General features: G+C 41.2%; 1 protein-coding gene across 1 annotated transcript in view; it reads left to right on the forward strand.

Moving 5' to 3' along the window:
- Window positions 1–3,499: 3,499 nt before the first annotated feature.
- CACUL1 (CDK2 associated cullin domain 1) overlaps window positions 3,500–26,994 on the forward strand; it is a 49,158-nt gene continuing 25,663 nt past the window's right edge. The window contains exons 1-4 of the mRNA XM_075717802.1: window positions 3,500–3,803; window positions 9,019–9,145; window positions 13,771–13,873; window positions 24,727–24,822. Of these exons, the coding sequence (XP_075573917.1) occupies window positions 3,500–3,803; window positions 9,019–9,145; window positions 13,771–13,873; window positions 24,727–24,822 (630 nt within the window). The remainder of the gene's footprint in view (window positions 3,804–9,018; window positions 9,146–13,770; window positions 13,874–24,726; window positions 24,823–26,994) is intronic.

Raw genomic sequence — 26,994 nt, forward strand, 5'->3', positions numbered from 1 at the left:
TCTGCAAGGGGCTGTCTTATTTGCCATTGAAAGAGCTATGTTTCATGCTCCTCCTGACAGACTGCTGTTTAAGGTTCTGCTTAGCATTCGTATTTCTTTCTTGTCAGAATTATTTTCTTTTTTTAATTTGTTTTTTAGAACCAGAGCTATAAATCTGGGAAGCATTTTACATACTGTGTTAGGGCTTGATTGAAATCCCATTGAAATCAGTGAAAGCTTTCCTATTGACTTCAGTGGACCGGTCGCTTGGGAAATAAGGAAAAATGGTCTGGTTTAAAATAAGAAGACTTGTATATCTATCAGAATGTTTATTACCAATAGCAGGAAATAAAACAAAACATTATGCACGTCTTTTCCCAACAGGCCTCATATATCATTTAACTGCTTACCTACATAAACCCAGCTGTGACATGGAGTGAAGCAACAGATGTTCTGGGGTACCTAATAATTCTGTTTTATAAACACAAATATCTGAGGAAAAAGAAAATAGCCTTATCTGATTGATACAAATGCTCATATAAAATTGAAATTACACAAGAGAGAAATATCCAGCAGAAGCAAGTGTCACAGCCTGCTTCTGAAAGCCTAGAAGGAAAAGCTCCCTTGTAGCCTCATTTCTACAAATTTCTGTGTGGAACATATTCTTTAATGACTCACACTTTCCATGGGTACTGTTAGGAAACCTTGATCTTCCTTTTTGATTTCTAGTAAAGCTTGCGGCTGTGACCTGGTTATCAAAAGTGCTGAGCCAAAAAAAATAAGAAGGTAAATATTATGAAGATGCAACAAATGCTTCTGATACTTGTCTGGGTAATTAAATCTGGATCCAGGAGTCTAAAATGAAAGTGTGACATCTGCATGTTACTTTGTCAGTGAAAGTACGGTAGTCTCCTGATGAGCTAGTTACAATAAAGACAAGTCTCGAGTCTCCAGGGTTTTTATGGAGATGTGAGGATACTCAGGTCTTGTCAGAATTGCATCTGTACATTGTATTCTCAACTAATATTGAAAATAATTATAGTTGTGGTATTGCAAAATGTAATTTTGCCAAGACAGTATTTAAAGCCTGAATCAAACTTTCACATGCTGACGAGGAAAAAAGGAAACGATGCGGAGAAGTCTCTGAAGTGCATGCAAAAACAAGTGCTGCTTTAATGATGAAGTATTTGATAGCGCCTTTTTATCAGCATGCAGTCATGTGTTTAAATAGCATGAGCCATAGATGACTGTTGCAGCTTGTCATTTGCCTTATGGGAGGCAAGAAAGAGCTTCTTGTTTGATTTGTAAGATGAGCTAGCTTGTTGCACAAGGCAACAGAGGAGGCTCTGTAGAGAACTCCATAGTGAAGAATTTCCTAAGCTTTTTTGGACTCCCGCCACAAGGAAGTGCAGTGAGGATAGTCACAGTGCAAGAACATTGTGAAAGGGATTAGAAAGGAAATGTACCTTTAAAGATCATGGCAAAAAACCCCCCAAAAGACCCCAGCTGGTCAGTAAATTACAGAGATGGTAACAAAAATAGGTGTGTGCAACAAGAGAGTATGAAATGGAAAGTAAGAAATCCTAGAACTGAAAAATGCTGGGTTTGTCTTACTTTTCCACTGCTCTTACATGTTAACACAAGCACTTTTGAAATTAGTAAGACAAAGCTAAAGCTATGCTGATAAGTTCCTGTTTCTCCTCCTCAGGTCACGGTGTTTTTAAATACTGGTAAAGAATCTGAGACCCGTTCCTGAGATCAGTGGAAGCGGCTGAGTAGGAGGGTACGACGGAGTTGCTCTGCAGGTTGAGAACACAAACGTGTCTTTCTTGAAGCAGTGAAGATATGCAAACTTCATTTACGTTTCTTTGTGGTGATCAGAAAATTGCAACACTTACCTAAGCTAAAAATGGTTTGCTGCTTTAGCTTTCCAAGCTTAATATCCATTATAAATGACTCTACTGATACTTACATTACATGTCCCACTCAGTAAATGCAAGGATGCAGCAGAAGTGAACACAAACGTCCTTTCTGTCCTTTTCCCAGCTGTGGTTCAGGGGTAGATAGAAATAAATCAACAGCCAAAACAGGCGTGTGAATATGCTGAATCCAAATCTCAGATCTACGCGTGATGCGCCAAATCAGCTTTTGGTCTCCGAGACAAACTGTGTCTCGCTGGGGTTTGCCAAGACAGAAAACGGAGAGGACTCTGTCTTGGTTTGAACAAACCATTGATGGTCACCGTGTGATCTTTACACCTAAGAAAAAACACTCTTGGTTCAAATGTGTAAGAAAAAAATGCAATAGGGACAAACTCTTTTCATTGCTTGCCTTTATCAAAGCAACTCGAGATAGACCTGTTCCACAGCACAGTGAAATCGGTGGCATCTTCTGCTTTTGTGAAACAGGACAATTTTGTCTCATGCTACAATAGAAATCTGTGTTCCTATTTGGAAAGGAAATGACACGCTTTTCAGTTTTCACGAGACCTTTTGAAAAGAAGGCTAGACGCTTCTGCTTTTATCTACATTTTTCACTTTGTTTGCCAAGCAAGAGCAAAAACCCACACAGCGCAAACATATAAAACATAGTAAAAACCCACTGTTCATTTCTGTCCTCCCGCCACAGCAGTCAGGCTCTTTAGTTGCAAATGAAAATAAATAAAACCTGAAGCAATCGTACTTGAAGGAAACTATGCAACTTGGTTTTAGCTGTTACATTCATTGCCCATTGAGGATATGAACGACTTCATGTATTATTTCTGCAGGCTTCTCCTCAACAAGAGACCACTGTAGAACCGCAAGGCAGCGCGGACACGTTACAGATCACAAGAGCAGAGTGGGGAGGGCGGTGTAACACCCACAGACACGTTTCAGTCTTTTTTCTAACGGGGACTTTGCCGTGGCAGCGCCCGTCCCCCCCGCACCCCCGCTGCCCGCTTTCCCGCCAGAGGGGGATGGAGCCCAAGGGCCCGAGCGCCGGCGCAGCCCCGGCCGATGAGGGGGCAGCCCCCCCTCCGCGGGGAAGGGAAGCCAACGGCGGGACCTGCCCGAGCCTCCCCTCCCGAGTTCAACTCGCACACGGGGCTGGGGAGGAGCTGGGAAGGGGCAGCCCACGCCCCGCCCCGCCCCGCCCCGCCCCGCCCCGCCTCGGCCCGGCCCGGCCTCGCCTCGCCGCCTCACGGCACCGGCGGCCCCGCACCGCCCCACAATGCACAGCAGGCGGGCGGCCCCGCCTCCTGCCGCGCCGCAGCCAATCGCCGCCCCGCCCCCGCCGCACTACACTCCCCAGCATGCCCCGCGGCGGGGGAGGAGGGGACGCCTGGCCCGCCCGCCGTCTTCCGCCTGCCGCAAAGTGTCGCGCCGAGCGGCGGGAGCCTGGGCTGGCGGCCGCGGGCCGGGCCCGGAGCCGTGCCGCGGCGAGCCCCGCCGGGCGGAGAGCGGCCGCCATGGGCGGCGGGCGGTGATCCCCCGCCCCGCCTCGCCTCGCTCCCCGCCGCGCCGGCAGGCAGGCAGCCGCCATGGAGGAGGAGAGCATGGAGGAGGAGGGCGGGGGCGGCTGCGAGGCCATGATGGACGACCAGAACCACAACAACTGGGGCGCCGGCGGCTACGGGCGGCACCTGCTGGGCCCCGCCGCGGCCCCGCTCGGTGACCGCCTCCTGCGCGGCGCCGCCGCCGGGCCCCCGGCCGGGCCGGAGCTGCCCGCGGTGCCCGAGGCCAACGGCGTGCTGCGGGGCTGCGAGCCGGGGGGCGCCGCGGGCAAGGGGGGAGCCGGAGCCATCGCCGCCGCCATCAACATCAACGCCTCGACCTCCAAGTTCCGTGAGTGACCGCCCTGCCCTCCGCCCCGGGGGCCTCGGGCGCACGGGGGGGGACTTCGCCCCGGGCGGCGCCGCAGCCCGCGCTGCCCCGCGGCTCCTTTGCTCCCTGCTCGCTTCTCCCGTGGCTGTGGCTGGGCTCAGGTCTGTCCCGCGGCGGGCCCCGGGCCTGGGTCTTGGCCCCAGGGGCTTCTCGAAGCGAAATCAAGTGGGTTAAAGGAGAAGGAAGGAGAAAATAACCTCTCTCGCACCCACCCCAAGCTCTCCGCTGCTTTCCTGTCACGGCAAGGTGACGTGGTAGGTCTGGCTGTAGAACTGGGAGAGCGAGTGTAGGCAGGGTTTTCAGCTCTGTGGAGGCACTGTCGCTGTTCCTGAAGCTTTTAGCTCGGGTCCTGTTTTCTTAAAAGACTTTTTCCTTCTGCCCGAAAAAACCCGAGGATGGGTCTGAAACCTGTTTGTGATGGCTGACGCGGTGGGATGGTGATGTGTGCGGGGCCTCTGCTCTCCTGGAAGGGATGTGTGTCCGTAAAGGCCTCACGAGAACAGCAGAAGATGTATTTGCCCCCCAAAAGTAGTTCTGAAGCATCTTTTGCATGTAGCTTTTGACAGAAATGGCCACTTTTTCTCTTGTTTTGCTGAGCTAAGGTTGAGGGTAAGGGAAGATTTGTTTCTTTTTGCTGTTCCTTTCAATTATACTTTTATTTCCGTAAGTCATGCCTCTGGGCAAAATACGTCCTTTTCTCTGATGGCTGTTGGAAAACGTGGATTTGGCTAGTTAAAAGTATTCCTGGAAGTGTAACCATGTAACTGCCATGATGAAATTTTGATGGGAAACGCACCTTTTTTCTGTTTCTCCCCTCTCCCCAATGCTAGCTCACCTGTCCAGCTCCTCAGCAGCTCAGCTCCAGAGAGCTGATCAGAAGCTCGAAGTTCAGGCTTCTGGAACCCTGCTTCTCTGGTAGCCTGGGTTTCGTGGCTCTAGGCACATTGCCAAGGCTGGCTTCTTTGAAGTTGAGGCTCCCAGACTCCATGAGCTCTCTGGCTCTCTGCCTGCCTTGCTTGTCAGCTCTCCAGGTACCTTGGGGTGGCTCGTAAACACTTGAGACAGTTGAAATGAAATGTCCTTCAGCCTTGCTAAACTAAGCTCTTGAATTCCCTATCCAGAAATTTAGAGTCTTAGTTTTTCCTTCTATTTCAGAACGAAAGAAGCTGGATCTTCACCAAATGGGAAGGTGACTTTCCAGCTAATCTACAGCTTATGTCTGAGGGGGGAAAAGAAGCGTCTGTGCATGATTTTGCTTAGGGTGTGGTTTCTGAGTTCTTGTTTTCACTTCTCCAGCACTGGTATCCCAACGCAATGTCTGTCTTTCTGATGTTACGTATTGTTTTAAAGAAAATTAAAATTCCTGTAAAATACAAAATTCTCTGAGTTAAGTTCATTAGAAGTTTTCTACACCTTTGTGTTGGAGATAGTTTTGGTGGTATGTGTATATGAACAGAACAAGTCCAGTGAAGTAGTATGGACTGAGAAAGTACAGGAGCTGAGTCGGGATCCTGCCTGTTCTAATCCTGGCTCTGACAGGATCCCTTAAACTCCTCTGTTTAATTTTCATGTATAGAAAAAGGGAGAAAGGTCACTTTCGATGTAAATATACGGTTAAAAGGGAGACAGCGTGTGCTAGATTCTCTCCTGCCTGCTCTGTCTTAGCAATGGCAGAACATGTGTAGAGAAGCCGATTGTCAGTCTTACACTTGACAGGAAAGTTGTCTGTTCTCTGCTGCAGAAAGAACTTCTTGCAGCTGAATGAGCAAGGACTCATGCCTGGCTTGCTTCATGATGCAGAGGCTTAGTCTTAGACAGGTTATCCTATAGGTGACCTTCGAAAATGTGGGTGGCATACAGTTTCCAACAGTCCTGTGATAAATTGGAGTGCCTCTGACATTCAGATAGGTCTCTCCCTCCTAATTCTTTCCTCCAAAACAAAAAGTCCAATGCCTGTGTTCCAATATGTAATTACTTGCAGTGTGTTGGTTTTGTTCATCTTCATAGTTGCAGACTAAAGCTGTCTGGTGGGCCTTTTTTGGTCTAATTTAGCTGGCAGAATAATGGAGGAAGGAGGTTACATGGAAAGCCTTTAAAATCTTTTGAAGGGGCCAAATCCAATTCCCCTTCCTCGAGATTTTGGCAAGACTGAGAACTAAAATCGGACATAATAATGCGCAGTTCATTTAATAGCTTTTCTTCTAGTTAAAGCAACTTAAGAAAATTTTCCATGTTGTGGTAAACTTACGACTAAATCTTTATTTTTCAGTTGATCAGCTTCAGTCATAGTTATGGATTTATAAAGCAGTAGTGTTATGAAAACTATTTTTCAAAGGCCATGAGGGAGAAAATAAGAGTAAGAGCTTTTAATAAGAGTGAAACTCTTCTGTACTAGTAGTTGCAGTGTATCTGAATTATGGAGGAAATGAAGCGTTTTCTTTCTTGTTTTCTTCATCCTTTGCAAGCAAGGATGACTGTGAATGTGTTTGAACCCAGTCCCATTTAGGATGGGCACATGTGGCTGCGAGCATTGGCATACCCATTAAATCTGTTGACTACCCTGTTGCATCACATAGTTCGGTGCAATGTATGTGCGTTGCTGCGTAGGCAAATTTTCTGATGAAGAAAAAGTTTAACATTACTTTTACTAACCAGTCTTAATTCAGACTGAGAAACATCTAATAAAAATAGAATAGAATTGAAACCAACTACAGGGCAGACTCATAAACTTGCTAATGTGCGCTAGGATGTGTCAGGCGGGGGGTACAGCAATATCGATTGTGTAAACGTGCATGTGATAGCTGAGAAAAAGGAAAGCGTAGAGCTGCAGCGATAGCTACAAGTCTGGAGATTAGTCTCAGACATCTGCTTGAAGAGTTTGTACACTTCAACAAAGTGTTTTAGGATTGTAGGGTGCATTGCTAATTAAGCAGTAAAATTTCATATATGTCACTTTGTGAGATGAAATAAATGTTCTGAAAGATGCCTAGCTGCTTGCTTTGATTTTTATTGTTGGAATAAATGACAGATAATTGTCAGCCCAATGTCTGCTTACTTGACAGTAGGTTGGGTTACCTGTCCCGCTCTGTCCCCTGCTTTTTTAGCTATAGTTTAAAAGAATGTTTTTTATATGTGACCGTAGTAAACATTTTGAGTATGTGGGTGCGGTTATACGTTGAAATCCTAAATCAAGACTTGGTCTAGTATCTATGCTGACTTCAGTTTAATGTTTTCTGTGGAGCAGAGCATTTCTGTGGACACCCTCCTTTTTTGTGGCAACAAAGTGAAATACAAATGCCCAAATTTTGCTGCTGAGTGTAAGCATGAATAGTAAAGTTACTACATGGAAGCTGCTCCTGGGTACATCTGCCCAGAGCCTGGGTTCTGTAAGGGATGGGAACACAAGCAAGGCATTGCAAGACAGTTGAATAAGGGATGAATTTGCTGTCAGGCAGGTGCTGTGCTGTTCCTGACTGCATGGTTGCTTTTGCATCATGGAGCTGACTTGCTGGACACGTTAACTTACGCCCTGCTAGTTGTGTACCCGGGCCTGTAACCTCTATCAGCTTGTTAGCAAACGGTGTCGTACTTCCAGATTGCAGGCTGGAGTGTTGGGACAGCATCCTGCAGCATTTGGTGGTGGTGACCCGTTCACTAATCAGTCACATACTATGTTAACTGGTCTGTTTCTGCAACATGTCTGAAGCAAAAGTGAACCGATGGCTAGTTGGGCGAAGAGGGGGCTAGGAGTACTGCACTACTGTTCTTCACTAAGCAAGGTTTATGGCTCAAATACCCTAAAAAGACACACAACAGGAATCTGTAGTACCTGCTTTTACAGGTAGCATTCAGACACTTTCATGTCTCACACCTCTCTTTATTCCACATTCTCTTTGTACTCTTCTTTTTCTTGTGGTAACTCTTAACTATTTCGCCTGTATTTCCCTAGAATTGTTCTTCATAATGCTGCCAAAAGTGACCTACCCAGCTCCTTTCAACCCCTTGTGAAAATAACATTTCAGAAATCTTGCTCCTCAAACCCAGCAGTTAGTCTGCATTTACACCTGTATTTAAAATGGAGCCCTATTCAAAATACTTCTTTTCAGTGCAGTGTCTAAACTGGATTGTTTGAGGTGGGAACTATATTCTGTGTTCCATATAGCCCAGACCCACATGTGGAATTCCTGGACTGGATAGGTTTGATATGAAGTATACCCTGTGCTGTTTACTTACTGAGGGCTTTATTTTGAGGGGCTGCTGTGAAGCTATGTGGTGTGACAAGCCAGCAAGGTAGCTCTGTGAGTATGTCTCTGAAAGGAAGGTGCTAACCTTTCTACTATGGCTGCTTTTGGAACTGAGCCGTTGGTGGTTAGTTCAGAAATTCTTCCTGAAAAGAGAGAGATTAAAACACTTCTGTGTCTGTGAAGGCACGCTGAGTGGCTTGTGCAAGAGGGTACAGTTGGGAAGCTCGGGAGGAAAATCAGGGAGTGATGGGGAACGCTAATTTGAATGCCTCCTGTTCTTCCCTGTGTTGATTCTTATCTGGAAGAGGAGTATTGTTGTGCCTGCTAGAGGGGGAACTGTAATACGGATCCAAAAAAGTTGCCCGGGAGCCTAACTGCAATTGAAGGCAGAGGGAATTGCATCAGCTTTTAGGCCAAGGAAGCTGCTGGTCCCACCTGGGACTTGTAAAATTAATACATCTGCTGGGAAGGAGTATTCCAAAACCTACCAGTCTTGGCCAAAACTTGTTCTCCTGCATGTGAGGACCCAGTGTTAACTGTTGATTCTCGACTCCCACAAAGTTGGGAGTAATTTATTAATCTGAACTAACTACTGAATTACGTTGCTGGTTTTTTTTTTTTTTTTTTTTTCTTTTAATTATTACATTGTCATACTAGAACTCCCAGGAGTTTGTTTTTCCCTGCTACTTGGGCCCCTAAGAGATATCCAAGCACCGATTTGGCAGGTTTTCTGATTTTATTTTATTTTCTGTAAATAAAAAGGTACAAATTCAAGTCTGGGCTTTAGTTTTACATGAGATTATCTTAGCGGAAGTGAACTGTTCCCAGCTTTTTTGGCCAGCTTATTGGTGTGATCTGAAATTGCAGAGCATTCACTTGCTTCTAATCTTTTAGCTAAAGTTACTAAATGTAGTTTTGTCTTTTTCTTGTAGTAATGAATGTTATAACAATTGAAGACTATAAGAGCACATATTGGCCAAAGTTGGATAGTGCCATAGATCAGCTTTTAACTCAGAGTCCTGGTGACTACATCCCTATCTCCTATGAACAAATATACAGGTAAGGAAATCTTTTAAGTGCTATGTTAGTTTTTTTCTTTAAAGTTAAATGTCTGTTTTATCTTGCAGCCTATGCATATGTCATATTTGTATTTACGAGGAGGAAAGTGGGAAGGTTATGTGAAGTACAATATTGTTTAAATGGTTGGAATGAGTGAATAATAGGTACATATTTTGACATCCCATGTTAACAGGAATAAATGCTAAAGAATTAAAATGCATAAGTGCTGAAAATGTTAACATTAAAGTAAACTCCACCACAGTTGCTTAGTGTAATATATTAAGAAATGTATTAAAGTCTCAACAGCCCTTTCCTCAAAGGGGAAGAAGAGACTGGCATGGTAGGCATTTGACTTAACGTTTCAAAAGGCTTCTTTGTCATGTCTAATAGGAACCACTTTGGTGCAGTAGAGGTGCAGAAGTAAATAGAAGCAACTGGTGCCAAGGTCCATCTGTGTAAACTTGCCATTTGTGTGTTCTGCATCAGGTAGATTTGGTCTGATTTCCCCCTTGCCCAGCCATCCCGCTGCAGGTGCAGTTAGAGGCTGTCTGAAGGACTGACACAAGGTTCAGTCCTTATCTCCATTCTTGTCTGGAGAACATGTGGTTTGTACCTGGCCTGGAGCTGCAGTTTACTTTGCTTTAAAAGGGATCTAGCCACACACCAGAACTGCCCTGCAGACCAAGCTAGTGCACAGTAGTGGGGATGGTAGGGGACTTGCTTCAAAACCATACTACTGCTCCAAACCAAAGTGCTAAATGCTTTAGAGACCTGGCAGTTTCTTAGAAGACTGGCGAAAATGGAGATTTTTGTTCTGTAGGTGATAGGTATCCAGGGTGTTGGTAAATAGGATGGAAACTGGATAGCTGCTGCTGCATTTACTGGCCAAGATGCCATTAAAACTACTGGCCTTTGCCAGCAACAGAACTAGTAGCACGGCTGTCCTGGTTTTCTTGACCATAGTGTTGCGCTCTGTGAAATAACACTGGCAGCTCAGTCACTGGTTGCCCTTTTTAGAGGCTTTCAGCTCTATTGTCTTCTGCCTGCTTGCTCTTAGCCTCTTTCTCTCTCTAGTTTGAAACTTGGGATTAGGGAACCAGATCCAAGAATGGCAGGTGTTTCGTCTTTCCTCTTAACTCCAGTTAAAAACTTTAATAAACTTCCTCTTTCGTCTCCAAACTTTTGGCACTGCTCTTATCAGGACTCAGACATCATCATGTGTATAAATAATTGAGATGGTGAATTTGAATTGAGGGATATTTTGCAGCTTTAGTGTAAGTAATCCAAATCCTTTTCCTAGCTCGACATCCCCAATTTGCAAACAGCTGTCAGTGAGAGTTAAGCCAACATATCTCGATAGTCATCTCTGATAAAGAGTAGGTGTGCAAAATTAATGCTTTAATACCTAGAGGAGATCTATACCTAGTTATGGTTTTCAGATAACTGCAGTTCATCTTTGTCATCTTTTTACTGCTTGAAAGTTTTATTTATTAAAGGAATAATGGGTTTTATGTTTCTCGTAGATAACCCTTATACATCAGGGTGACACTTGATGCAGTATTGTAATGGTGCACAGATGTCTGTTGCATGTATTTTACCAAAAGAAAAGATTGTCTGTAGTTTAGTGTTACTGATAAAGCTTTTGTGTCAGTTTAAGTTTACTTCCGAAGATTTTATCTGTGGATGTAATTACTCTGACACAGCTTCTTCCAACTAGGAGGGTTTTTTTATTTACTTTATTTTAGAGAGTGTCCCTTTGCTTGTCTTACAATCTAGACAACATAGATTGAGAATGGAAGAAAAACAGCTTTTTTTGTTGAATTTAATGATGATGCTTGCTTGGAGTATTACAGAAAGTCTGTAGCAGACCTGAGGTTTAGATCCTCTCTGCCTCCCTAGGCTAGTTCTTTAGTCTGAAAATGAGGTGTTTTTTGAAGTGGTTCAGACAGCCGCATATCTTTTATCATTTTTTCACAGTGAAACTGAGCTGAAAATACAGTGGTCTTTTTGATCGTCTTTTGTGCTGACTAAAGGAATCAAGGTTTCCATAATGCAAACTCAAAATATATCATCAGATACCCAAACTACTGGATTTGACACAATCAGTGATAACTGTAGGTGTCTAGTCCACAGCAGTGAAAGCTAGGAGATAACTTCAAAGGTGTGTATGCAGATATTTACTATGGATCGGTTTACCCATAAGGTATCAAAGTGTGATTAGTGACTGTTTTCACCTTTGAGCCCGAAGCCTGCCTGTGCATAGTCACTTCCTATTAAAAGGGTTAAATGTATTGACAGAGAGATGTGAAGGAAACTTTGAGATGAGGAATGTGTGAGCAGCTAAGTGGGTACTTTTGGCAGCTGTTAGGACTGCCTCCCAGGTACAGTGCAGTTAGATCGCTCTTCTTCAAGGCAGCTTACAGATCTCAGATCTTCATCCCTCAATAAATGCTTACTTTCTAACATCCTGCTTGGGTCTTCCTTTTCTTAAAGGTGTTTGGTTATGCTAAAAGCTTAACAAGCTGCTGACTTTTGGGTAATAGCAGGGCAAGGATGATTCACAGAATCAGCCCACAATCAGGAACTGAAAACAGGATCTGAAAATGGGGAAGGAACCCCTAAATAGAAGTGTTCAAATGAAATGTAAACATGCTCTGCACGTACATGTGAAGATTGGTGTTTGACTACAGAATGCATTGCAGAAGTAGGTATACCAATACTGTATGTAATACAAAGCAGATGTATACTTTAAAATCCAGTTTAGTTACATTGTTGCAAATGAAGGGGTCAACTTGTGGAAGTGGCTATATACCGGTTAGTTACGGAGCAAACAAACATACAGCCATTTGCTGTTGTTACCTAGCTGGCTGGTTTCCAAGAGATCACAAGAATCAGCCTGGATTTTCTTATCAGTGTTTCTCTCTTTGATCCAAATTAAATTGGTATTTTTGCTATTACTGCATCATACCAAAATGTTTTTTGCACTTGTTTGTTCCAAAATAGGATCTATTTGCAGACTTCATGTAAAAGAAACAGGACTACTTTGACTGTTGTTTAGATAATATCAAACTATAGATACAGTTATTCTCAAAATATAATAGTAGGAGAGGTATGGAAGGTCTTTTGGTTTTTAAGATATAGTGTGGTTTGCCAAATGAGAAGACTTTGCGTAGGGATGAATGCTGTATTTTTGGTGCTTTTGAAATTGTCAAAGGATATAAATACAAACTTCTGAAAGGTAAAGGAATGTTAAATCTGTTACTGATAATTCACTTGTAAATCAAGTGTCTTCAAATAATGCAAAGCCTTCCAGAAGACTTTGAGAGTGGCAGTTACTGAGTGAGAGCACTGTCCTGGCCCCTGAAGGCTTGGAGTTGGTGCCTAACCTCTCACCTGCATTAGAAAATTCCAATAGCCCGTAGTCTACCGTTGTTTTAATCCCATCTTTGCAGTTTGTCATTGCACCACCTTCTCAGTAGAGAGTTGGAATGTCATAATTCCCTTACAGAGACACAGTGTTGCTGTACCGTAGCTTTAGGCTTTTGGTGCTGTTAAAAACCTGCAGAATTCAAGTCTGGGGTCTGGACCTTGCTGGAAATTGTTTGTGCATGCCCTAAGGAGCGGTCTCTGGCCTGAATTGCTTGCTGTCACGGTACTCTGTACAGAGGGATGGAGGGAGGGGGAGCAGGACAGAGGCCATGGGGAGGAGATTTGGCTTGCCCAGGGTATCAGGTGAAGTCTTCCTTCTGCCTCTTGATTTTTGGCAGCTAGCTTTCAAAATGCTGACTTGAAATAATGAAAGCAGTCAAGAGGAGTAAAAGCTGCTTAGTACAGATAATGTCGGTGTTAATCCTGACAATGATGGCTACCTTAATGTAACTTCTTGCTGAAAATAATATATGTATTTGTTTTACAACTGTAGTAAGTATGTTTTCAATACATAGCCTTATTTTGCAGATATGTTATATTGCGATATGAAAACAATACAATGTTCTTAAAAAACAAAGGTAACGCTGAAGACCAGAGTTAATACAGCCAAGCCATAGAATGTAGAATTCAAGTTTTGTTGCTCTTTCTATGCATCTTAGTTTATTATGAAGGATTTTCTTAGAATTTAAGTAACAAAGGTTGGAGTAACATGCTTGGGTCTGTAATTTTAGAACTTTTAAAACACTAGCACGGTTTTGGTGCAAATTCTGTGACTGCTTGTCAGTGTTGCCCTTCTTTTAATAAGGGTTTTGCCCTAGAATATGCATATAATCATTAAACCTGCTTATTTTAATGGAGACTTCATTCACATAGGAGAGACAAAAGCCAGAATTAGGAGTCTGCTGTTAACAGAGTTATCCTGGCTGTTCTGAAGTGCACTGTTAAGAGAACTCATTGTCAGTTACAGTGAGGTTGGGGAGGGGGAATGGGACGGACACACTGGGGCCTCCAGGGGAGACTTAAGAGCCTGCTGGAGCTCATTCCAAGCTCAGGGCTGTATTTAAAAGTTCAGCAGTCGTTCAGTTATAACTCTGTTACCCTCTAAACTGAGACTTGAACAAAATATTTTGAAGTCTGTTGCCCTTCATTGCAAACTGTTGTAAGTTCATTGTTTGTTCCTATATTTGTTTCTGCAGTTGTGTGTATAAGTGTGTATGCCAGCAGCATTCGGAACAGATGTATAGTGACCTAATAAAAAAGATAACTAACCACTTAGAGAGAGTCTCAAAGGAGCTGCAGGTAAGAAGCTGCACAATCTAATTCTGTCTTTCCTGGGATCTGTGATTATATCAGAGCAGCATGTAGATGGCCCATGGAGGGGATTGCCATTAAGACTGATTTACACTAGCTCACTAAATTGTGGACTACTTCATTCACTAAATGGCTGTCAGACAGAATACCAGCTACTAGACCCAGTTGTATGGCACTGATTAGCCTTAGAGATCTGAACCACATGGAAAGCAGTGGCTAAACTTCAGTATGTAATATAGAATCAAAGACTGGAGAACGGGAAATCTACAGTGTAATACAGGATGTAAATGCTTCAGTCAAACGTGATCTGCGCACATGACATGGATGTCTGCCATTGCTGTGTTAATCTGTTTAAATGGTTTATGATCCTTGTGCATCACAAGCAGCACAAAAGGGAAAATCTAAAGAAAAAAAAAAGGTGTAGTAATTAAATATGAATTGTGAAGTATAAATTAGGCATTATTGCCTATGAAAGTTTTGTGCTACAGTTTATTCTGCATTTTTCTTGCCTATCTCTAGATGTCAGTGGTTTACAGCAGTCCTAATACAGATTGTACATCCCTATCCTTCTTTGCATCTTATTTGTGCATCCATGTTTGTTTTCATGTGTGTTCCTTGTTGAAAATTCCTTTTAGGCTAGAATCTCCAGACATGTTCTTGAAATTGTCATTGCTGTAGCAGCAACACTACAGCTTTTGTCACTTCCATGACTGATGTTTGAGTTCTGTATGGACTTGCAGTGTGTCAAGCAGATGCCAAATACAAAGGAACCCTAAACTGGAGCAGGTCCTTCACTGCTTCTAAAAACTGGTAACTAATTTGTCAGTCAAAAGCAGTCTTGCTGCTTTTAAATGCGTCAAGTCCTTCTGGCTAAACGTGCATACCCATCAAAATATATAGCACTGCGATCGCTCTGATGTCCTTCTCGTTTCACTCTTTTCCTCTTGTTGCTTTCCTTATAAAGAAAAACAACCACCCTGCATTTAAAGGGCACAGTCTTTGGGGCAAGCTTTGACTGAAAGATAACTACATTATCTTGAGCTAGGTTCTTTGCTTCTTTTCTCTTTTACAATTTTTTTTATTCCTCGTGGAATGACAACCTCACTGTTTTGTAAAAATTGGTTAGAATAGGTGGACATAGTATTTAAAATAAAACCTTCGCTTAGTTCTGCTGAGCTGGTGCAGCCTGCACATTTTTCTTCTGATTGTGAGAACTACGACTCATTGCAGTTGTACAGGTCTGGCCAGTTCTTCTGATACATCCCATGGCAGTGTACTGCACTACTTTGCTTTGAATTTGGGAATACCCCAAATTCTTTACTCTGTGGTAGTCCTTGATTGTTTTCAGTAAAGTTCCGAAACCAGGGCAGCCACTTTTAAAGTTTGCTTTAGCACCTATGTGCATTAAATGCTTCTGCCTAAAAACAAGACTGCCTTCTGAACATCAGCTGTTGAAAGAATAATGCAATCTTTGTCTTGCAAAAGTTTCCTTACGTAGGTTAGACACACCTTGTGGTGGGTGGCAAGAGGACTGTAATATAACACGATATCATCTTTGAGTGTATTACATGAGTTTTGTCTGATGCGAACATGACTTTGGTTTTGGATGGTAAATCCATCTTTTGAGCTGCTTGAAGTAAAACTCGTGCCTTAGAAAATTGTCCGGCAAAGAAACTGTTTTAACTGTGGGTTGTGAAATTTGCTCCTAAGAAATTACTTTACTACAATATATACAATATATATCCTGAAGCTTCTTTGATCTTAACACATTTCGGTGATGCTCAGTCACTTGGGTTCTGTGTTGAAAATGTGGTGCTAGATCTTTATTCTAACAACAAATTACTTCATAAATGTTGGTCACTTGGAAGTTTCTGGTTCACACAGGCAAACAATAAAAAAAAAAGCTATGTGTGCGAAACCTTTTAATGCACAATATATGGTGTTTTGCTTTCTCTGACATAAACTCATTCCACCTGCCAACAATATTTAATCTATTTGCAGAGTTCTGTTTAATTGGCAAGGTGTGACTTGATGCAAGATGAGGTGGTTTTGGTTTTTTTTTCTTTTAACATGCAGAGATGCAAATGTAGCCCAATACAAGCAGGAATGTTTGTGTGAGAAAGCAGATGATCATGGAAACTGAAATGGCAGGCAAATGCAATGTCTTATTCTGGACAAGCCGAGCAACTTCTTTGCATAGAAGTGCAACAGTTTAATGGCAGGTGGATTGCAGAATTATTTGCATGTAACCAACATTCCAGAGCAAGCTGTTACCTACAAAAACCATTCATCAACAGTAAAAGCAGTAAAACTGTCAAATACCGAATAGTAAAAGTGGGAACATCTCAGGGGACCAGTCAGACTTGTTCTTGCATGGTTTTAGCCTTATTGGATTTTGTCTTCTTTCTGCATGGCATTCACTGCAGAAACTCCCTTTCTTTTTTTCTTTTTTGTCGTTGTTGTTTTTCCTCTCCCCTGTTTGCTTAGCCCTCAGCTTGCCTGACCAGCTGGCCTCAGCTGAAGTCAGCAGAGTGGCCGGCACTCGGGTGTCCTGAACCGGGTGTCCTGGTGCTGCTGTCGGGGCCCCGTGGTCACACAGGGGCATGCACACGTTCCCTGGTCATCCCCTGCGTGACTTCTGCTCTTCCAGACTGCAGGACACCTTCTGTGGCATTGGTGCTTGTTGCCATGAGCATTCCTGAAGGTCTGCTTCACAGATTTTCACCTCAAAAAAATTAATTTTCAGTGGTGGCAGAGGCATTATGAAAAAGTGGGTGGGCTGATGTATTCTCTGCATGTTAGACACTGGGTGAAAAGCAGTGAACGTGGCCTGCTGAATGATAGTACATTTAGATGAGATGAATTGCTTGTCATCAGACCATCAGCTCCTTGGTATGGGGCCTCCTATATCCCAAGACATTTCTAGCTCCCTCCTTACTGTGTGTGTAAGTAAATGATTCTCTCTCCAGGCTGTTTCAGTTATGGAGAGACTCTGAGCAAGGATTGCCTTCCATTCTTGCAATCAATGTCTTGACCAGCTTCTCTGCATTGGTAAGACTGAGTTTTGCCATGTGGAGCTTCCAGTAATTGAGAATTAAATTTCCCCAATTTTTGAGTCGATCAGAATTTTGGATTTTGTGTGCTTAAAAAAACATAATGGGGGGCTGCAGAAAACACAAATGAACGTGTTTCCTGTTGTCTTGAGGTCTGTGAAGCCTGTAGTATACAGATGATTTTTTTCCAAGATGCTTTATTTGGAAACATTTTATTGGTAATGGACATAGCCCATTTTGTTGTGGTTTAAAATAATGACAGCTGTGTTTATGGGTAAGTGCCGAGTCATTCAGATGTATGAGATAGGGTGGATACACAGGCATATGGTTTCAAATTAAATACATCTCTCTAAAATGAATAAAACTATATTTGCATTAGGTACTAGTGTCTTTTGCTTAACTTATTCTTATGCACTCCGATAAAGTCATTTAAAGTCAAGTACTCTGCCCATTACATACCTCTTCAGCAAAAGACACTGGAAAGTACTTTAAACACTGACAATCAAAATGCACCAAGGCATTGAGCTGGCCCATGACAAAAGTAGCTTGTTTGTGCAAGTGCAGTGGAATAATTTCATTTTAGTTAGAATAATCTCAGTAATTCCTTTAGGAAATGACTGAGAGCTGAAAAGCAGTTCTTTGTCATGTTGCACTCTGTTTTATTTAGAGAAAAGAGAAAAAGGGATCTATTGTTTTCTGTTTGTGTGTGGTTTATTTTTTTTTGTCTTGACCAGGAACAGTTGAATTCACTAACTGTATGTAATTTTTATGGTCATTGAAGTTAAGTGAGAATTAGTCTTTGAATAAATGAACACTGGTTTGCTTGCACTGTTTCTATTTTAAATCAAACGGAAGTGGTAGAGCTAAAACACCAGAATTTCTTGCTTAAATTCCTTCTGTCTAAAAGCATTGGATTAAATTTGGAGCCAATTGCTGATAGCATGCTTTGGCTCTTGAACTCCAGAGGGCTTGGGGTTTTTCTCCTCTATTATGTCTTGAGATACGTACGAATGTGTGTGGGGTTTTTTTTAATTATGAACAATATATTTTTTTATAGTGAACATGACTGAACTGAGCAGTCACTGGTGTTAGTAGATAATTTGCATGGCTGTGTAGCCTCCACGACCTGCAGATTTAGGGTCTTTGCTGTGCAATGCCAGAAAGCTTTCCTGCCTCATATTAATCCTTACAACTTCTCAGCCTTCTGTCTTGAGAGCTCTCAAACCAGTCGGTGCAGAGTATGAAAATATCTTCTCACTTATTGTTTCCTTGGAAGAATATGCATTGGAGTCCGGTTACTGTAAAAGCCATTCTGTTATTTTTGAGGACTGCCAAATCTCTGGGAACTGAGTGCCTTGTATCACATCACTGTCAGTTGCCATCTGTTCTTAAAAATGTCAGCAATATCTGTTGTGGACAATCTGTTCCTTCCTTGCCTTTTGCTTTTTTCTTTTCTGTCTCACGTTTACCTTCTTGTCCCCTGTGATTATATGGAGTTTTGCCATCCAGCGGTGAGGAGCCTGTTATTTTCTGCCCCAACTTTTTGAAACATTAATCTGATAAATACAGATGCCTTACTCCAAACTCTAGATTAGGTTCTGAACTTCCTTATTTGTCTTTTAGAAACAGTTGTGTAACTTCCAGTATTTCTCCTGATTACAGGAGTAAAAGCATGAAGCTTAAGTGGCTTGACATATTTACGTTGTGAGCTTTGCATATAGTCAGAGTGGTGTAAAAATGAATCCAAGTAGTGCTTTGAGGGACTGGTAAAACTGAACTTCTAACTGCAGAGTTATGTACTGGGTACCACCTCATGGCAATTCTTGGTATTTATACTTTAAAGTAATTTTACCCCAGATTGTTTTGTAGATACATTTTGCTTTCCTTCCAAGGTACAATGATGATTACATTAACTTTATATAGCGCTATATTGTAATTGAACAGTTATGCCAGTCTATAAAATAGAACTTTTGACAACATCATCTGTGGCTGTTTTTTGTGTAAACTTAGTAAATCAGATTGCTAACGAAGTTACGATTAGACTTTAGTAATGTACTTGTGGGAGGCCAAGTTATATACTCCCATCTACGTGAAGAAGCCCGTTCTTGTTACACTGTTTGCGTGGGCATTGTCCGACTCGCTAACCAAATGAGAAATAGCAAGTCTTCTTCCTGATTCATATCTCATCTCTTGTAGCATAGAAATAACACTCAAATTAGCTCTTGTTAATTTGAAATTAGTTGATTCCCTGAAATAATTTCCATAGTTGCAGTAGTTTCTCAAACACATATGTAGAAAACAAATCTGCTTCCTCTATGTTCTGCCTACGGAAAAGATCAGAAATAGAAGTGGAAGATGGAAATTGAGAACTTGTATTTTCTGACTCTTTTCTTACTAAATATGTTAAATCACTAGTGTTTCTTAAAGTCCATTTGGGTCAACTGCATGATCTGTTAATATTGACAGTCTCTTTAAAAAAGAGGAGACTCAGACTAGCCGTTTATCAGTTCCATAATATTTAAAAGGGAAAAAAAAAACCAACCCAAACCATCCAGTGCCGTAGGCATTTATCCATCAGTTTTGCTGGGGGAACATTGCTTAATTGCATGTGAAACAAGATTTTCCTGCTGTGAATCACACTGAATTGAATCAGATCAAATGAATGATCAGTATTAGAACTCAGATGGCAGAAACCAGAAGTGTTGGAAATGTGTGCATCTTCATGTGTGGACATCAAAAAGATGACTTTTGACTTGTGGTAGAGGTAGGGGTCACCATAGTGCCAGAATTGCCATTAAAAATGACATTATCGTGAGCAAGCTAACCTGAGAAAATCATCCTTGCCTGCAGCTTTTTGAAACGGCTTTTATTCCTGCAGTCATTTTTAGTTCCTTGCCACACTACACTGGGTGCTGCAGATGCTGATACAATTACAGAAAGACATAAGTAAATACGGCACAAATGAATATGTGTTTACTAGATGGAAAAGATTTTGAAGATTTCTTACTATTAAACAGTTTTGATGGTCCTTAGATACAATGTCTTTTTGTTTTACAAACAGGTAGAATGAAAATGGAAACATGGCCTATATCTGCTACCCTGCTCTAAGACAGTTATACGAGAGTATGTCATGATGCTGAACAGCTTTGAGTGCAGATTTGAATAGGAAGACACAGTCAGTCTTCGAATGAATTGTACTTTGGCTTGATATCTGTTTTTTGTAAGAAGTTTTAATTGTACCTTTGTCTAGTGAGGTAGACCTGGGCATCACAAATAAATCACATAAAAAAAAAAAAATTAAATTCTCTTGAGAAAGAACAAAAACCATTTTAAAAGATTCAGACCACTTGGATGAATAGCAGGTTAATTTGTGTAGTCGTAGCCATTTTCCCTTTTCATTTGGCAGGCATGGGAGAGATGCTGCGGCATGTATGCTGGCATTTTGGCAGTGAGCGTGTTCCCAGGAAAATGGAACTGCCCATTCAACATAGGAGTGTAAGCTTGACTGAATATATTGCTGATTGTGCCACCCGACTATTCAGAAACAGATTAACTTTTGTGTTCCTCAAGCAAAGAACTGTTGTCACTGTTTCTTTCTTATGAACCATTTCTGAGTTTTCTTGAGCCAGCAGCATGTCTGCTCATTTCATTCCTATGTTCAGTCAAAGAATGACATTCAAACTGGTTTTCAAAATGAAAAAACCCACATCTCTTTCATGTATACGGCCCACAAGTTCATTGAAATGCCTAGATATTACATTTCAAATAAGGGAAGGGTAATTTAGTAAACTGGGTCTCTAATTGCTTGTTTTGTTTCAAGATGTCTGTCTGACATCATCCTTTCTCAAATGTGTTTTCTTGTTACTTCTGATATCTCTTGGTGCTGAGATGTCCACTATGGTGTGTAAGGAGATTAAATTATGTCCTTAACATCAGATTTTAACAGCAGCCATATGGTATTTTAGGCTAAGAAGTAGTTGACTCAAAACCAAGCTGAAGATGTTAAGCAAATGCAACTACATCACAGTTTGAGAAGCCTGACCAAATGTTCAGTGCTCCTGTGGACAGAAGCACTGCAGAGTTGCTACTGGAAAACTGTTCTTAACCCTATGAGTGGTAGATGAGAGCAAATGTAGGAGAGGATTTAAGCTGTCTCCCTGTATAAAGTGTCTTAAAAAAAACCAACTCAAAACCTCCAAAAACCAAAGAAACAAAAAAACCCACCAAAAACCCCACAAAAAACCAAACCCCACAACTGAATTTACAGTTTGATTGGATTCAGGATGGAGAGTGAAGGAATGAAGGATCCTCTTCCTTCCTGGAAAACCTTAGGCTAGCAGTATATTTTTCTTTCTTTGAATAGCTTCTGTAATAGGTCCCTCAGGTAAGATAGGAGTGATTTTTAGAGACTTAATATTTTCTGGGGGGTTGTAAGAAGTAAATGTCATGCTTAATTCCACCCCTCCCCTGTAATTAAAACAGCTGAATGTACATGTTATCTTTTCTGGACTAAGACCAAGGGTGAAAAATGTCAGCCTAAGCAGTTCCTCTTTTTTTTTTTTTTTCCCTCTTTTATAATAGCTATAGCTGGATAAATACAGATTTTAAATGCAAGTTCTACTCTAATGATGGCCATGTAATAGGAAAATCTTAGCAACCTATTTACTCATGAATTTGGTGCCACACAGTGCTTTTTAGTTTATAAAATTCATGTAGTTTATATAAAGCTAGTCCCACTCCAGTTACTGTCTTATTAATGTGAATGTAGAGATGTGGAGAAGGTTCCTGTGCTCAAACAAGTTATTGATTGCAGTTCAGCGTGAGGAGCCAAACAGTAACATCCTAATGAACAGAAAACAGGTGGTTCTGTTTTCCCCACACAGATCATGATAATTCATAGATGAGCTGTGAAAATAGTATTATTGATTTATCTTTGGCTTGGGTTTTTTTGTTAGTTTACTAGTCAAGCAATAATTCAGGAGGGTTGGGTTTTTTTGGAGGGGGGGGGTGGTTTGTTTTGTGTGTGTGGTGGTGGGTTTTTTTTCTTCTTAAACAAGCAAAGTCAGGTAGAATATGCTTCCTGTTAGTTTCTTGACTGTTGAGGCTTGACATGAAACACTGTCAGGAGAATTAAAACTGAAATTAAAATTAAAACTGAAATTAAAATTAAAATTAAAATTAAAACTGAATTAAAACTGAAAGGTAACATCTTGTGCTGATAAAGCAGTTAATGCTGTGATTTTGTATTCCAGAGGTCTGATATTTGCCTGATATTTGCCTGGCACTAGTTGATGCTTCCCCTGAAGCTGTTGGGACTTTTTTAGGCTTTTTTTGTCTTTATGTAGAGCAGCTGTTTTCCACCTGGCTGCAAGGTGGTGGTAGTCAACAGGTATCCCTCCATTAAAGGACTCTTGAGGTTGTTCTCAGCAGACAGCTGGGTGTGCAGTTGTCATTCCCTATAAAACATCTCTCTTGATGTGACAGAGCCTCTGTGAGGTGAGCTAGCAGAGTTTTCATCTTCAGTGGAGGTAAAAATACCAATCTTTAATGTCCCCTGTAAAAAAGGTGGCAGACTGGCTGTATACCATTGCCTGGAGTCTGCTCATGGGATTAAATCACATACTGTCCAGACAACTTCTGCTTCTGGTTTTTGTTGGGTGGGGTTTTTTGGGGGGGATGGGAATGGTGTGTGTTTGTTGGGGTGGGTTTTTTTTGGGTTTTTTTTGTTTGTTTAAATGAAAAGTGCAAACTGTCAGTGAGAGAAGAGTGGTGCCCTGTGTCAGGCTGTGGTCTCCTTTTGCCTGACGTGTTCTTTGAAGTACAATTTTCCTTTTTCTTTAATCTTAGAAGCTGTATACCAGGTCTTTACAAATCTGAGAGTATAACCATATTTAAAGTTGAGGTTAAAAAGGAGTGAAGCAGGAATACATACTGCTTAGAAATGCAGATTTCATTGCATAGTACTTGCAACAAATTATATATGTAACTATATATGAAAGGGAGTCCTTGGAGCTCATAGCCACTTTTATATGTGTTGGCATTTTGAACTAAAATTTGTTTGGCCTCCCCTGAGAACTGCATATGCAATAAGATTAAAAACTTAAGATCAAAATGAGGAATAACCATATATAACCTTTAGCAACAGCATATGGAATAACACTCTTTATTCCTTTGCCAGTTTTGCTTTCCTTTCTGAAACGTCTGCTCTGTAGTGGTGTTTACTGTGAAAATTACCCACGTGTCCATTAAGCATATTAAGGAGGGAAGCAAAAGAAGCTAGTTTAAAGGAGAAAAAAAAAAACTTTTATAAATTTAGAATACTTAATAGAGCAAAAAGTCAGCATAAATTTTAACTGTTCTCTTAGGGCCCCTGGTGAGTGTCTATACAAAGGCTGAAAAATCTGCTTCATAAAAGATAAGAGCTTTAAGTTCCAGTAAGGTGGTTGAGGTGCATCTAGCCTTGAGCGTTTCTCATGCTACAGATGCTTTGGCTTTAGAAAAATCTTTGAGCTTGTTTTCTTGCAAGGTCCCAGTCACTGCTGCAGTCTCCATCCTCTTCCAGCTTGGCGCTGTCAGAGAGGAAAATGGTGCAAGGGAAGAGAAGTTTTGCTTCTTGTTAGCAAGCAACACTTGGTCCTTGGGTGTGTATAGGTGTGTATATGTATATGAACAGTAGAAACTCAGGCAGCTACCCACCCCCTCCTCTGAAAAGACCATAGCAGGGAGAGCAGGAGGAGTTTGGCCAGAGGCAGAGCACTGTATGTGGGTGGGTTGGGATGGAGAGGGTGATAGTGGAGGAACACGTTACCCCAGCTCCACTTCCATCCCTGGGTGTGTAAGTGCACTCCTGAAGGCTCTAACACAGCTCCCCTGCATCCCTCCGAATAAATATTTATAAAAGAAACGGTGGTTAGTGCTTCCCATTTTTCTGGTTCCCTTCTCAATTTAACTTAGCTTGCTGCGGAACGGATTTTTTTAGCTCCCTTATTTCCTTCTTTGGGAAAAATGGTATTGTACACAGAAAATAGCAGTGCTGTCACTGTGGGCTCTGCAAGGCCTATCATAAAGTCGACGTGTTCAGGTTTTGTGTAGCAAAGTTTTGCTTGGGACTACAGGGTAATGCTGTGTGTTAGAGTACTGCAATAGATTTTTGTGGGCCTGATCTGGAGTGCAGGATGCCAGATGCAGGGCTCTATCTGAAGCCATTGCTTCGTAGTCCCTCCAACTCAGCACCCTGAATCCTTGCCTTGCCTTAGGTGACCCAGCAAAAACTTAAAAATGTTTTCTGTGAAGGACAGTGCTCCCTGGAGCTGGAGGATGTGCCACTTGCCAGCTCAGGTGCAAAGCAGCAGCTTAATGCTGCCCTGCTGTCTTGGAGTAAAAGCCTGCAGGGGGGCTGGAGCACACTGCAGCACTTGTTGAAATTTAGTTATGGATTTTAGGCGTGACAGATAGTTCTTTCAAAACGAAGGTCTGGTCTTTAATAAGTGTGTTTCTTTGCATATGCTAAATGCTAGTTTGTTACAGGCGTCCTGTATTTCTTATTCAATGGACCTTTTGCTGGGCACTGACATATAGACCTAGGCAAAAAAACAGTTACTGAAGAAAACTGTTTTTGCTGGAGGGAGTTATAGCAGAAACTCTGGAATGATGTGTGGCTTGCTTTGTGTGGACTTAGTGTATCAAATACTTTGTAGTTTTTTTGAGTTTGCTATGAAAGCATAGCCCATGCTGTTCCAGATCTTTCTCGTGTTCAAATTACAACCTGACTTTTACGGTTTCTTGCAGGCCAGCCCTCCAGATCTCTATATTGAAAGATTTAACGTAGCTCTTGGACAGTATATGGGAGCATTGCAGAGCATTGTGCCTCTTTTCATATATATGGTAAGTTTTAGAAAATTCTTTTCAAATAAAGTTTGTCCATATACGAGATGCTGACTGGAAGTGAAAAGAATGAAATGCAGCTGTAATGATTTTTAACTTGCAGAACTTACGATTCATGCCTGGTTTTGTTACCTGCATAACGGTACTGATCAAGTTGTATGGGGAGAGGAAGGGGAAACTGTGCTTCTAAATGTAGAGTTTTGCAATTGGTTTCTGCCCTAATATTTCTTTCCCGGGAGTGGGGGGAATGATTTTTATTTTGATTGTAAAAAAGCCTTCCCAAATAGTTAGGTCATTATTTATATCTGTTTGAACACAGGTCGTTTATTGGCTTGTTATATGTTGGCTTGGTAGTTTGGGCAGGCTACAAAGATGACTGTTTCTTGCTTTTAAATTGCACAGATTCAGACAAGACAGAAAGAAAAGTCTCTTGGAAACGTCTGTGTCACTTGGTAAAGCAATTTAGAGTGTTGACTGGATGAAGACAAACTGACGTTCATAGCACTGTCAGGCGTACTTGCAGAGGTTCAGAAACCATTGGCTATAAGTGTTTGTCGTGCTGATTTTGTAATTTATAAAGTCTTCTATACCTCTGAAGAAGTTTATAATTTACATTGTTTTTGTCAAAGTGCCAAGACTTTTATTGGGTTTTTTTAAGGTAACAAATAACTGAAGCTTGAAATTTGCCCTTTTCCCAGACACTGTCCTTGCATTGGCATCACTTAGAAATAAAAACTAAAGGAAGTATTTGTTGGGAAAGAAACTTCTTTTCTTTAAAAAAAAAAAACAACCCTTAAACTGATTTAAATTAAATAAACTTCAGACTCTTTAAAATTATTCTCATTGGTGGCTTTCCAGAGTTTGGGAAGCAGTGTCTTTTAGAAGGATCTCCTATGTTTCAGTGAATGCACCTGAAACGAGGTAATTTGCTATGGTCTTTAAGTGTAGTGTTGCCATATAGATTTGTTGCAATAAAAGAAGGATTTGTCTTTCTTGAACTGGGTGTATTCTAATGTACTCTTTATCTACTTAATACAGAATGAAGTCCATTGCTACAGGTTCACTTGTAAGCTAAGGGATGTGTTCCTGGTCATGATTTTTATTTTTCTCCTGGTTCCTGTCATGAAATGCTGGGGAAAAACTAGGAAGAGGCTTCTTCCCCCTATTGCATTCAGATGTTTTTAGATACTAGCCATTTTTTTTCACCTGTGTGTTCTTGACTTGTTTATTGCAGACAAGTGATTAAGCAATCTCATAATTTAATATCCATTTACAAATGGAGATAAGCTGTTCAGGTGTGTACTTTTATCTCAGATCTGTCACTGAGGTTCTTCCATCACGGAGGTCAAAATCAATCCTTAACAATTAAGACTGCAGTAACTAACAACTGAAAAAGGTTCATGATAGACATATAAACAGACAGGTTTTATCATTATAAGCTTTGTCTATATGACCAGACCAGGTGTAATTGCTGAATAGGTTTCCATATCTTTCTTTGTACACCGTTGTGATGTGGTGTTTATACCTTCAAATGAGGAGTGCTCTGTATCCCATCATTTCTTTTTTTTTTAGAGTTTGTCTAACTGATATCTGAACATAGTGAAAATGGTTAATGAGTAGTAAACAGACCTGTAAAATGAATAGTTAGATAGTAATTCTTTTTTCAATTTGAGAACAAAGAAAAGTGGAAGTACCCTATCATTTTAAAGGAGAAGCTTCTTTAAAGCATGACTAGTGATTTGTTCAGGCAGTAAAACTCTGTTCCTGCAAACACTTTCTCATTTAAGTGACTTATTTGTTAGGCCTGAGAGTTGGTGACTTACGTGTTAGCTCCTCTTGCTGCCAAACATAATGCTGATTTGGCTCAGCTATTTAGCTGGTTTTGAAGGCTAATGTCAAATTAAGTCTCATACTTTTTCTCTGAAATAATTTATTAATCAGTGTTGTGCATGATGTGGAAAATATCTCTAGAGAAGTCAACATGAAAAATGTTTTCGTCTCCTAGTTTTTTCTGTGTGCATTTGGAAATACTTTTATGTACAGCCACTCCTGCAATTTTACATTATAGCATCTAAACAAGTTTTCTCTCATACAGCAGCAGCAGTTTCCTTTATTTAGAGAAGAAAATACAATTAAAAAAACAAATGCAAGAAGTGAAAGCCTAATTATTCT

This window comes from Pelecanus crispus, chromosome 10 (genome assembly GCF_030463565.1).
Source record: "Pelecanus crispus isolate bPelCri1 chromosome 10, bPelCri1.pri, whole genome shotgun sequence".
Taxonomy (NCBI): domain Eukaryota; kingdom Metazoa; phylum Chordata; class Aves; order Pelecaniformes; family Pelecanidae; genus Pelecanus; species Pelecanus crispus.